Source organism: Peromyscus maniculatus, chromosome 8 (assembly GCF_049852395.1).
Source record: "Peromyscus maniculatus bairdii isolate BWxNUB_F1_BW_parent chromosome 8, HU_Pman_BW_mat_3.1, whole genome shotgun sequence".
Classification (NCBI taxonomy): domain Eukaryota; kingdom Metazoa; phylum Chordata; class Mammalia; order Rodentia; family Cricetidae; genus Peromyscus; species Peromyscus maniculatus.
In genome coordinates this window covers 83663181-83675742 of record NC_134859.1, presented here as the reverse complement: position 1 = coordinate 83675742, position 12562 = coordinate 83663181, and the positions used below count along the sequence as shown (strand labels likewise).

At 44.5% G+C, this 12562-nt stretch overlaps 1 protein-coding gene across 2 annotated transcripts in view; it reads right to left on the bottom strand.

Moving 5' to 3' along the window:
* Skap1 (src kinase associated phosphoprotein 1) overlaps positions 1 to 12562 on the bottom strand; it is a 299075-nt gene that overhangs the window by 16255 nt on the left and 270258 nt on the right. Inside the window, exons 11-12 of one of the 2 annotated variants that reach the window (XM_042282697.2) lie at positions 10650 to 10750; positions 5254 to 5415 (exon numbers count right to left, since the gene is read on the bottom strand). In XM_042282697.2, coding sequence (XP_042138631.1) covers positions 5410 to 5415; positions 10650 to 10750 — 107 coding nt within the window. In that variant the 3' untranslated portion in view covers positions 5254 to 5409. Of the gene's footprint in view, positions 1 to 5253; positions 5416 to 10649; positions 10751 to 12562 lie in introns of those variants that run through there. The other variant, XM_016007706.3, reaches the window with a different exon arrangement.

Here is a 12562-nt window from a genome sequence, read left to right as displayed (position 1 = left end):
GCCATGATTGCTTCTGTGTCACAGTCCTTAGGATTATCATACAGAGCGTAAGTGATGACAAACACGCTATTATAAGCAGGATAAATAAGAATCAGGCAGAAAGACAACAATAACACGGTATGAATTACCATTTTAAAAAGGTCAGATCTCGGAGCCTCAAAGAGCAGGAGAGTTGGGACACAGACAAAGCAATGCAGACAGAGACCTACTTGGTCAGAATGTTCTGGAGGCATGGCTTTTTAGGGACCAGCCGACACCTTCTCTAGCTGTTTACAGATGCTCTGTTTGTGTAAAGTACAGTGAAAAATAACAATTTGAATGTTTCGATTATCTTTCCCGGTCCCTTCCATTTTCGTTATTTATTTCCTATAAATCGGGACCTTGCTGAGCATAATTCTGCAGACAAGGAGGTGGATGGGACAGCCGATGGGAACGAGGAGACAGATGATGGGTGCGTGCAAGATAGATGCTATGCATTTATGAAAAGGAGAGGCGTCTGCAACGAGCGTCCACAAAGTAGAGCAGGCAAGCACGCAAACTCTAAGCGCCTTTTATGGATGGCAAAGGTGTAAGGAAGACTTGGGAACAGGCATGGAGAGCCTACCCTCCTGGAATCCACGTCCAAGTTCTGCCTAAGAGGTCCCACGCTTGCTGTGGCTCCCGGTGAACCTCACAAGCCTTTCCATGACAACAGACGGGATTTCACAGCCAGAAGACTTGAGAGGTCAATAGTTGAAAAGCAAGAGTTAGAGAGAGAGATCTTTATCCACAGCCAAACAATCCCACAACCCTCCCCATACCACAGAAGAAAAAAATTTAAAGACGCAGTAGAAAAAAAAAAAAAGGAACCTTTCTAAAAATGCAAGTTTAAAATGTTTATGCTCTTGCCTCAGCCTAGTTGCACCTAAGAATCTGCCATTTCATAAATAAAATACGGATGGCACAGACTATAATTTGGTGATAGCTACCCCAGGACATATCTAGATGCATTTCTGTTATTTTAATTAAATACTGCATTATGGTTTGTGACAACCACGCAGCTACGGCGTAAATGAATTCCGAATTAAAGTGTTACTTAGGCATCCAGTAATTTTTGTTTCAGTCCTCAGTTTTACAAAGCAAATAGCTATAAAATCAAGATGTTCATTCATTTACAGATGGAGGAGGGTTGCTGTTGCTGGTTGTTTTTTTTTTTTCCCTTCTCCTTAATCCTCATGCACGAAAGGAATCTGACTCCCGACACTCTCAGCTTATGAACCACATCACAAAGAAAAACACATCCTCTCGACTAGAATGTGAAATGCTGAATATTAATTGCTGGTATTATGCTTATCTTTGCAGCCAAGTTCTGTCTTTTAACAGTCATCCTGATGGGCTGCTGCCTTGGATTGCCAGGAGAGTCTTTGTTGAGCCGTTAGGAACCTATTTGCTTTCATTTTCTTGAGAAAGAATTATAAAGTTCATAAATGCTTCGTGGAAGTTTCTAGATTTGAGACTCCTCCCAAACATGGGATATTAGGAAGGACAGAGAAACTCTTGTATCTCTGTGTTTAAAAAAATGTTGTATCTCTTTTAAGAAAAAATATCTTTTAAAATTTAACTATATTACCATTTCCTTAATGAACTGGAGATATAATTTGATATCACCAATTGGTTGTAGTTTAAACATCACTTAATTGGTAAATTAGGAGAAAAGTTTGGAATTTTTTCATTTATCAATTGAGTTTCACTCAAATTTTCTCATTTGAGCTTTACTCAAAATTAATATAATTGGGCAAAAGGATTTTTTTTGTTTAAATCTGAGGATTTGTCTTTAATATGCCCTGACATATGAAAAATTTTAAGATAGCAAGTTTCCTGAACACATCATTTATTATTTCTGTTTGGAGAATCAATATGATCTTTTAATTAGCGTTAACTATCATACGTCTATGGATACCATCAGCTTCCTGTGTTCTCACCAGTCGCCTCAAATCTCCTATAATGAACCCTACAACTTTGACAGAAATTACTGCTCTGCATGTTTGCAATGAGGCTATAATGCGCTTCAATATTTTTTGAGTTTGGTTAGAGGGCTGGATCCATACGATATCAAGAAACCCGGGCAGGAGAGGTTGAAGGAGGCCGAGTTCCTTCTCAGAACATAATGACACAGAAACAAAGCTTTGGTGACTCCTTTTCAATAGGGCATGGCGCTGAAATGTCATCCAGCCTCTCTGGCAGATTAGTAAGGAGTTTCTTACTAAATCTCTGTCTAATAGACACGCAGCTGACTCTGGAGGAGCTGCTGGTTACAGTCCTGGTGGCAGGAAATGGAGGAATGCCACAGTTAAAGACACAAATTTTCCCTGTAATATATTCCAACGGAAACCTCGGAATCCAATACTACATGGGCATATCTAATAAATTCACAATATTTCAGTCTCAACAGCCTTCACCGGTTAGTTTTAAAGATTTATGTGGTAAAAAATTACTCAGTGATGAATATGGTTTATTCTGTGCAGTATTGGAGGTATAAGGAATTAAACTGCCGTCTTTAACAGTGAATTTATTATTACCTCTGTCAAAAGACGAAGCCTTTAACAGCATTTGTTACAAATTCACTACAAAATAAATGGCTGGATTCTTTTTTTTTTTTCAACACTGGAGTTTGTAAAGCATCAGGCATTTCTGAGATTAACCTAAGTCCGCCATGGCTTAGATGGTTCTATGTAAACATCTGGTGTGGGACTTTCCACCTGACTGGCGGGTGTGTGTGTGTGTGTGTGTGTGTGTGTGTGTGTGTGTGTGTTTTGAAAGTGAAAGGTCCTGACTAGGACAACAGTATAGAAATAAGGAGATTAAAGAGAAAAAGTGCAGTTGAATCCCCTCTCTCTCTTTTAAAAAGGTTTTTTATAATAAAGAGTGGGGATTCAATGGGATAGTGCTGGTGTGCAGTTGGGCCCCTTGTTAGTGGGCGTGTGTGCATACATATGCACACACACAAACACCCTCTCCCTTTGTCCTCTCTTGGAATGGGTATCCCCTCATTTATAAAAATTACCTGGAAGGAATGAGGCTGCCAGGGTTTGTTCTAGACGATTGGTTCCTGTCTGGGGGAAAGGAATGGCCTCGACTGGATTTGACCGGTGTGTGACCGTTGCCTCCCAGCTGACCCCAAATCCCATTCCCATCCTCCTAACGCTAGCCTCCCATAGGGGTTATTAATGAGAGAAAATACCATCATCATCATCATCTTCGTCATCACAGCACGGTGTTGACCTGCTTGTTAACATGAAATGGGGTGGTGGGGACACCTTCTGCCTTTCTCCCGTACCATTATAAATACGAAAAGATATTTTCTGGTGGTGTACCCCTGTCTCCCGCTTTGGTTAGGTCAGAGGTGAGTAAGAGTTCTTTGACAGGCATTGATCAGTTTCATCACACTGTTTGGGCAGTCTGCACCCGCCCCAGGCCTGTGTTCCCCCCCCTCTCCTCCCCAATTACCTCCCAAATAACCTCGGCACATCCCCCACTCAGTCAGGCAGAGGGTATGGCGCCTGAGGAAGTCCTGAATGGACACTAGATGTCACCAAACACCTCTTTTCCCTCAGAGCCCTGGAATTAAAAATAAATAAGTAAATAAATAAATAAATAAAATCCTCTATTTAAAGCAATTGAGGGGATTAACTTATTGGTTTTTATGAGTGTTGCTGTCACATTCAACTAAACACACCTAAAAGAGGAAGTGTCATTGTATTCTGATTTAAAAGAGAAAATACAGAGCTCTCCTCGAGAGGAAGGAAGGGCTCAAGAGAGGAGAATGGTCTGTATTGTTGAGTAGTCTTTCGAGGAGGTAGGGGAAAAACTGTTTTGTTTTTTGAAATTCCATTACAACAGGCACGAGGTTACCACAGCTCCAGTGTGGCAGGCCAGGCCCTGCCGAATTCAGACGGCTGGAGCCGGAGACGGCTGTCCCATCCCAGGTGGCAAAATGACGGTATCCTGGTTCATCTAAAGTCCGGACACCTACATCATGTGCCTGCCCCATGATAAACTGTTCCCACCATCCAGGAAGACAGGCCAAAGTCTGGCATGGTGGAGCCATGAAAAGTCCTTCCTGTTCCAGCCAACCTATCATGTAAGCGTCAACCTTAAGGGACGTCCGACTTGTTACTCCAATGCTGATTTCCAATTGAATAAGACCCTGGACAAGGCCTTCGAGACTCTAACACCCATGGGTGATGGACACAACTGGAGCCCCAGAGATGCAGCCAAGTGACTCAGTTTACCAGTTCACAGTGTCAGGGGTGGGTTCTTCTATCCAGTTTTTTTTTTTTTTTTTTTTCCAGAGTTGAGGGCCGAACCCAGGGCCTTGTGCTTGCTAGGCAAGCGCTCTACCACTGAGCTAAGTCCCCAACCCCATATCCAGTTTTAACTAAGTTTTTTTGTTTAAGATTTACTTATTTATTTAATGTGCACAGGTGTTTTGATTGTATATATGCTGTGTGAAGGTATCAGATCCCCTGGAGCTGGAGTTATAGACACTTGTGAGCTGACATGTGGGTGCTGGGAATTGAACCCAGGTCCTCTGGAAGAGCAGTCGGTGTTCTTAACCACTGAGCCATCTCTCCAGCCCCCTAGTTAACTAAGTTTCTCTTTGCGTTTTTTTGAGACAGTCTCAATATGTGGGCATTCAGTTCTGTGATATTTCAAGCAGCAAAAGAAACACCTATATTATTTAGAGGAAATGTTCTCTAGGGAGAGACCTTGCTGGAGGGAAGTCAGGTCGCTTCTCTGAAAAGGGACTTGTGACCTCTCTTATCCAGATAGGAGCATCTTTATTTTTATTTATTTATTTATTAGTTTTCGAGACAGCGTTTCTCTATGTATCCCTGGCTGTCCTGGAACTCGTGTAGACCAGGCTGGCCTTGAACTCACAGAGATCCACCCGCCTCTGCTTCCTGAGTGCTGGGATTAAAGGCGTGCGCCAGCGCCGCTGCCCGGCCAGATAGCGGCATTTTACTTCCTTTCTTCCCCACGGACAATAAGTGACTGTAGTGGGACTGGTCCACAGAAGGGCCTTGCTGTCCTCCGAGAGAGGGAGGTGAGCCAGGGCAAGGTGTCACCGCACTGAGGGCGATTGGGCACCTGCCCTGTCATGCCTGCTGCTCAGACAGAATGGATTTTTGGAGTACACCTGTTGTTGAACCCCTGCCAGGTACTGATGGCCACTAACCCCCCCCCCCCCCCCCCGATCGCTTTCCCCCGCTGTTGACGCTTGGAATGTCCGACAGGACCGAGCAGCAGCCGGCGTGTATTTCAAACACAGCAGATGGATTTTTATATTAGCTCCTATTTCATGTTCAGGCAGAGCGACCGCCTCGCTAAAACCGCAGCCTCCGTGCTGCCGAGTTCGCTTCTGTGAGATTAATTCTGTGAAATTAATTGGGACAAGATTGAAAAGGAAATTAAAATGCAGCTGAGTGAACAGGCCTCTCCAACACCTTTTCCCTGCTCGATTCAAACTTGGATTCTGCGGTGGTCGCTGGCATCGTGGGAAGTAATTTACGAGAGGCAGGCTCTCAGGAGTGATCCGTTACGTCTGAGAAGACCTGCACCAGCGCCACAATCTGGAGCCACTGAAGAGCGTTAAACACCCTGCTGTGGCTTGAGCGGTGCCCCGGCTCCTGGGTGGGTAGGTGGGTGAGTGGGTGGGGGGGGGGCAGGGAGGAAGGGAGTTACTAGAAAAAAAAAAAAGCCGTTCAGAAATATCCGGGCCCAAACGGGGTGCGGGAGCATCCGTTGGATGTTCACATCCGCTTCGTTATTAAAATCTGCCTCTAATATATTTTAAGACCCAAATTGGAAGCCAGTGAGTTAAGTGTGGTATGAAGCTGCATGGGGCCACGGATGTTCGGATGTGCTGAGCCACGGCCAGCAGGAGGGCTTTCTGCTGACTGGGTCCTTGCTACGGCTGTGAGATGGGGTGCGTGGCTCTGGCCTCTTCTGGAAGGTTCTTCCTGGTGTCAGTGATGAGATTTCTAAACCACAGAAGACACGGTGGGTTTCCATGTAGGCCTCTTCACTGGGTAGTGTTCTTACCCAAGTGAGAGAACTTTGTGCCTCAACTGACGGAGCTTCTGAGGAATGCTTGGTATATGAACCACTTTTTTCATTAAAAAAAAAAAAAGATTGGAGCTACATTTATTTCTATGTGTGTGCGCAAGTGATGCCGCAGCTTGTGTTTGTGTGTGTGGAGCTCAGAGTTCGGAGTTGGTTCTTTCTTTCTGCCATGTGGGTCCCGGGGATAAAACTCAAGTAGGAGGCTTGGTGGCAGGCACCTTTACACACTGAACCATATTGGTGGCCCTCATTTTGCTCTTACCTTACCAAAAATTCATTGAACTCATATAGATGCCCAACACCCATAGTTTTAGTGTAGTGTTAGCGGAAGGCAGAGAAGGACATACGAGTTGTAGTTCATTAAGGGCTATATCTTCACATGCATTCTCTGGCCACAACCCTACGAACAGAAACTATCCTACTTTTTACAGGTAAGGACATTAAAGTCTGAAAGTTTAAGTGACTCTTTCCAAGGTCACATAAATAACCTGCCTGAGAACAGGATAGATGATAGGCATTTGGTCAACTATGGAGTGCAGTTCCCTATCTATCTATCTATCTATCTATCTATCTATCTATCTATCTATCTATCTATCTATCCTCTCTCTCTCTTTCTCTTTTCTCTCTCTCTCTCTCTCTCTCTCTCTCTCTCTCTCTCTCACACACACACACACACACACACACACACACACACACATCTATCTCTCTATCTATCTATGGGGCAGAGACATGGGTCAGTGGTTCAGAGCACTGGCTACTGTTCCAGAGGACTTGAGTTCAATGCCCAGGACCCACAACCATCTAGTTCCAGAGAACCCAAAGCCCTCTTCTGGTCTCTGAGGACACAGGCATACATACAGGCAAAACAATACATAGTAAATAAAAAAACAACAACAAACAAATCCCCCAAACCCAGCAGGGAGCAGCAGGGGCCCAGAACTAAAGGCTGATATTTTTCTGCTCCTGTCTGCTTATACCCCTTCCAGGCCCTGCGGCTCTTTCCTCCAGACACTCTTTCCAGAGTCTTTTCTCCCCTCAAACGCCTATATTTTTGGAGACAGGGTTTCTTTATTATGTAGCCCTGGCTGCCCTGGAACTCAAAATGTAGACTGGCCTCAAACTCACAGAGATTTGCCTGTCTCTGCTTCCCAAGTGCTGGGATTATATGAGCATGCCATCATACTCAGCCCAGTATTTCTTTAATAAAGGGGTTTAGCTTGGTAGTGGAATATCCATGGCCTAGCATGCAGAAGGCCCTAGATTTGATCTTTAGCATCATAACTTTTACTCAGAGAGGGATAAACCAGCTGCACCTATGGGGGTGAAGACAAAACAGGCGGCAGTTGGAATGTCTGCTGTTTAAATGGAGCAAGTAATCCAAGTTAAGAGAGAGTTCTGTGCGGATTTCCTGTGCAGCTTTGCAGCATCAGGCCCACTGTGTTTGGAATGGGAATATTTAGGGTGGGAGAAACGACTCCCTCATTTTACAGGTGAGGGAACACGTCCAGGTGAGCTGAGGGGTATAGCTGTGCCATCCATTTCCCAGGGAAACAGACATCTGCCAGTTTCTAGACAGAGGCTTCTCTTGTCCAGCAAAGGTGCTGCTGCTGGCCTTGGGAGCAAAGGAATATGAAGTTCTCCAGACATCATTTTCTTGGACCAAACTTAATTTGGGTTATTTTGTTCTCTTGCTCCAGCTATGAGAGGTCGGCTGGTTCCAGAAAAGGAGGCCAGCTGGGGCTGAAGTGGGATGACTATGAGAGACAGTTCCGGAGAACAGGGACTGGCCGAACTTCTGGATGGTACTGGAATCTCCTATCTGTAGGAATTGGTTTGTTTGTGCTTTTTGGAGACAAGCAAATAGGATGGGAGGTCTTTTAAGGTTCTTTCCTGTCCAAGGGCTCTGATTGAGTTAGGTAATAGAATCAAGGCAAATCCAATCCCAGATGCCCCCCAAGCCGACGTTAAACCGGAATGCAGCTTCGTAAAGGAACGTTCCTGAACGGCCACCTTCTCATTTCCTCCTCTGATTTGCAGGGATTAGCAACATGAGGAAGGGAGGCACCTGGTACAGTTTCAGGGGCAGAAATACTAATGGACTTAGAACCTTCCGGAACAGTGGAGAAAGAAGCTGATAGAATTAAGCCAGCGAGGCATTTTCACTGAATTAAACTCCACGCATTAGCATGTAGTCATGGGGGGAGGGGGGACAGAGGTTGATTTTAAAAGACCAGTCTAAGGTTCTTAGGCATCTCACAGAAATACCACAGCCATGGTAACCGCACACCATTCTATATTGCGGGACAGGTCACTGCACAGCCCCTTAGATCTAACTGGAGGAATGGGACCCCCAGTGAGAAGCCATTAACAAAGGCAAAAGACATGTAAAACAAACAAAATAATCATGACGAGAGAGAAGGCCAGCCGCCAGGCTGGCTCTGCACCCCCCTCCTGCTGCAGGCACCTCCAGACAATGTAAACAGTTAATTTGTTCACCTGCAGGCTCTGGGCAAACAGAGGCCTGGTCACACCTGAGTGGATAACTCGATTACCCCGTAATGCCAGCACGGTAATGTACACAAATTCGATTACACGGCAAACCTTGCTTTCGGGCATTTGAAATACCAATCAGGCCAATGTCCACTCCCTTCTTCGCTTCCAATTTATTCTTGGTGTATTGGAGCTGCACCGAAATTGTAGTAGGGTGGTGCTGAGTTAGAACGGCAGGGGAAATCACAAGAACATTGTGATCTCACCCAGCAGGGGCTGCAAAGCTCTCACCTTCCTTCAAAGGGCTAGGTCTGAATTTAGTGTCGTCCCCCCCCCCCCCGGCCCCCCCAGACAGGGTTTCTCTGTGTAACAGCTCTAGTTGTCCTGGAACTTGCTCTGTAGACCAGGTTGGCCTCAAACTCACAGAGATCCGCCTGCCTCTGCCTCCTGAGTCCTGGGATTACAGGTATGCCCCACCACCACCTGGCTAGTTCTTTGTTTAAAGGGGCCTGATTCATTGGAATCACTGGAAGACACCTAGGGTCAGACTTGGTCTGTTCATTTTTTATTAATTTTGATTGATTGATTGATAGGTTGATTGTATATGCCTCAGTGCACCTGTGGAGGTCAGAGGACAACTTGTGGGAGTCATTTCTCTCTTTCCACCGTATCTCTGGGATTGAACTCAAGTCTTTGGCCTTGGCAGCAAGTGCCTTTACTCACTGAGCCATTTTGTCCACTCCTTGGTCTGTTCTAAAGGAGCTTATTTCAAGCACAAACAGATCCTTGGGGTAAGTAGTACCAGTCATAGAATAAAGTGGGTTTTCTCTTTTCCTTCATGAAGTTCACATACTCAGCAATTAAAGAGCAAAGTATGCCTACTTCAAAACCGTGTTTGTAGATATGGATGGGATACATAGAGACTTTATGATAAAGTCTCTTAGGAACAGAACATGTTGTCTTAGTCTGGCTATATAATATGTGTGGTCTTTGCTGTTTGTTTGCTTTCTACAAGGGTGATGATGAATAGTTCCCTCAAACTGTAGCCTACTACTCTGGAAGATTCTCCTCATTATGATAGACAGGCAATAATCCATCCCTTAAAAAAAAAAAAGTCCTGTTGCTATACAACCAACAACAGTCTGTATTAGCTGTGTCTAGGGGTGAACTTATGCCCGAGGAAGAGAATGAAGTTAGCTGGGCTGTGTGGGATTGGATTCAGTAGGTTGGTCTTATCAGCACTGGCTCAGACCAATTGTGCTAACTGGTTCTGACTCCTCCTCCCACAGGTAATTATATTATCATCTCATTTATCTATAAATGAATAAGAAGCTAGTTTACCTAGCCAGAATGTTTTCAATAGCATTACAAAGTAATAAATTATGTACATAGTGTAACCTTCATGTATCATAAGTCCTTGGAAAACATTAAAATTTTGATTGGCATAATTTTAGTATTGTATCTATTTATCTATCTGTCTGTCTATCTATCTATTTAAATTTGCTTCATTGTATTTTTAAAGGTGAAAAAATGATTCCTGGGCCTGAATTTTTTTTTTTTTTTTTTTTTTTTTTGGTTTTTTGAGACAGGGTTTCTCTGTGTAGTTTTGCGCCTTTCCTGGAACTCACTTGGTAGCCCAGGCTGGCCTCGAACTCACAGAGATCCGTCTGCCTCTGCCTCTCGAGTGCTGGGATTAAAGGCGTGCACCACCACCGCCTGGCCTGAATTTTTAATTGAAAAAATTTCCTAAGAATTACACATTAAAGGGACTTTTGGGGCGGTGGTGGCACACACCTTTAATCCCAGCACTCGGGAGGCAGAGCCAGGCGGATCTCTGTGAGTTCGAGGCCAGCCTGGGCTACCAAGTGAGTCCCAGGAAAGGCGCAAAGCTAAAAAAAAAAAAAGGTAAAAGGGACTTTTGATCTGTGTGGAAGAAGAGCCATGTAATATACAGCGAGAGGTGCTACAGCATGCCATTATTCTGATTTTGGTAATGATACTAACAGGAGTGAAAACATGGACTTTGGACCAAGTCCTATGTTCCATGTTTTTACCTTGCTCAGAATTCGGATGAGGTCACCTCGTTGGAAGGACAGTTCATCTGGCTGGTCACCATGGCAATCCCACAGGCCTTGGTAATAATTGGCGCAGTCCACTGATCAAAGAGAAGAAAAAGCAAAGATAAAAGGAGTCAGTTCTGCTGCAAATGGAAACCAGGGTTCTGATAGAGCCCCTAGGAAACTTAAGAGTCAGGGGGCTCCAGAGGACACTCAGTACACGCAAAGGACTATGGGAGGAGGAGATCATTAACTCCCATAAAATATTTACAGATCACCCCTAGTAGGAAATTCTGCTTAACAATATGGTAATAGATGTATTTATTAATAGAAGAAAATCAGGCACATGATTTCTCAGTTGGTTTGCAAACAAGTAGGACAAAGATGTTTCCCAGTAGACTTTCTTGATCCAGGGAATCTAAATATCTGAGTCTCTCTCTCTCTCTCTATTTTATGCATCTAAGGAACAGATCCTTCTGCCTGTCTACAAGAGAGGCTGAGTCAGCCAGCGTTCTTCTGCATCATGGCTCACATTTTGGCCTCCTCTGTTCCACGGGAGCTTCATTCCAGGCACTTCCCACCCAGGTACTTCCTGAGGTAGTCACCAGTAAATACTGAAACGAATAGCCCAGTCTTTAAGTGGAGCCATGGGGGGGTCTCATCCATTACAACTAAATTCTGGGTGGGCTGGCCCTTTTCCAGCATCTCATTTGTAGACCCTGAACATGTCTGCCAAGATTTATCTGCCAGCCCCCGGGGAACAGAAACCAAAGTGATCTGCATTAAAAATGAAAGCCACTGAAGACAACAAACCAAGCTTTAGAAAGCACTGGAGAGATTTACTGGGCTTCTCAGCAAGGCTAGATGGCAATGATGCCACAGGACAGCCATCGATTCTTAACAATGAAGAATTCGTATTGATCCTCTTCTACCCGGAAAGGTTAAACACTAGCGTACAAAGTGGGAGAACATCTGGGGATTTGAATGGCAGGAGAGCTAATGCCCACTGGACCAGGGATGCTCCGTGCTTCTTAGACTGTTTCATACGAGAGCTGTGAGCCTAGCATCTGCCAAAGGTGAAATTTGATTGACGGGATTCAGGAGTCCTGTGAGGTAGTTAAAATCTATGTGATTTTTAGCTGGTACACGTCCGTAATCCCAGCACTTGGGAGGCTAATTCATGAATTCCAAGCCAGCCTGGGTTACACTGTGAGATTCTGTCTTGAAGAGCAAAATGAAAAAAAAAAAAAAAATTGTGTGGTATTTTTTGGGGACTTTGTCTCATCTATTCCCACCTACTCTAAATTTGTTTGGACCCTCTCACGGGCACGGATGGTTCTAAGGCCTCTCATGATGGGAACAGATGGGGAACAAATGGTCAGTGGGACACAGAGGACCTGGCTCTACTTGCCCCCCCCCAATTTGTCCCTAACTTATGAATAATTCAAATAACAGAGGCCCAGTGGAACGAATCCCTATATGTCTTTGAAAAAGACTCTTATTAGGCATCTTAGAGAGCACAAGGGCAGAGGAGAGGCTGACTCCTTTAGGTAAGAGCAGATTGCAAACAGAAATAAAAATGTCAACCCTGGAGACTGGGGCGTGTTTTCTTTCCACAGAGAACTGCTCGTCTTTGCAGCAGACAATAGAGGGCAGCAAACAGAATAACCGCAGGAAACCTTCGGCCGCCGACTTAAGAGTATGTTGGGAGAAAAATATATCGGGAGAAAAATGTTAACTGTTGAAAAGAGAAAGCATATATTTTTGGGGACATTGGTGCATGAAATGATAGAGAAATATCAACCTTGAAAAGCGATGGCAGTTTCCCCAGAGGATGTTACACATTTGCAGTCGTAAGGGAGTTCATAAATCACCCCAAGAGTTTGACTAAGTCTAGGAATGAGGAGTCA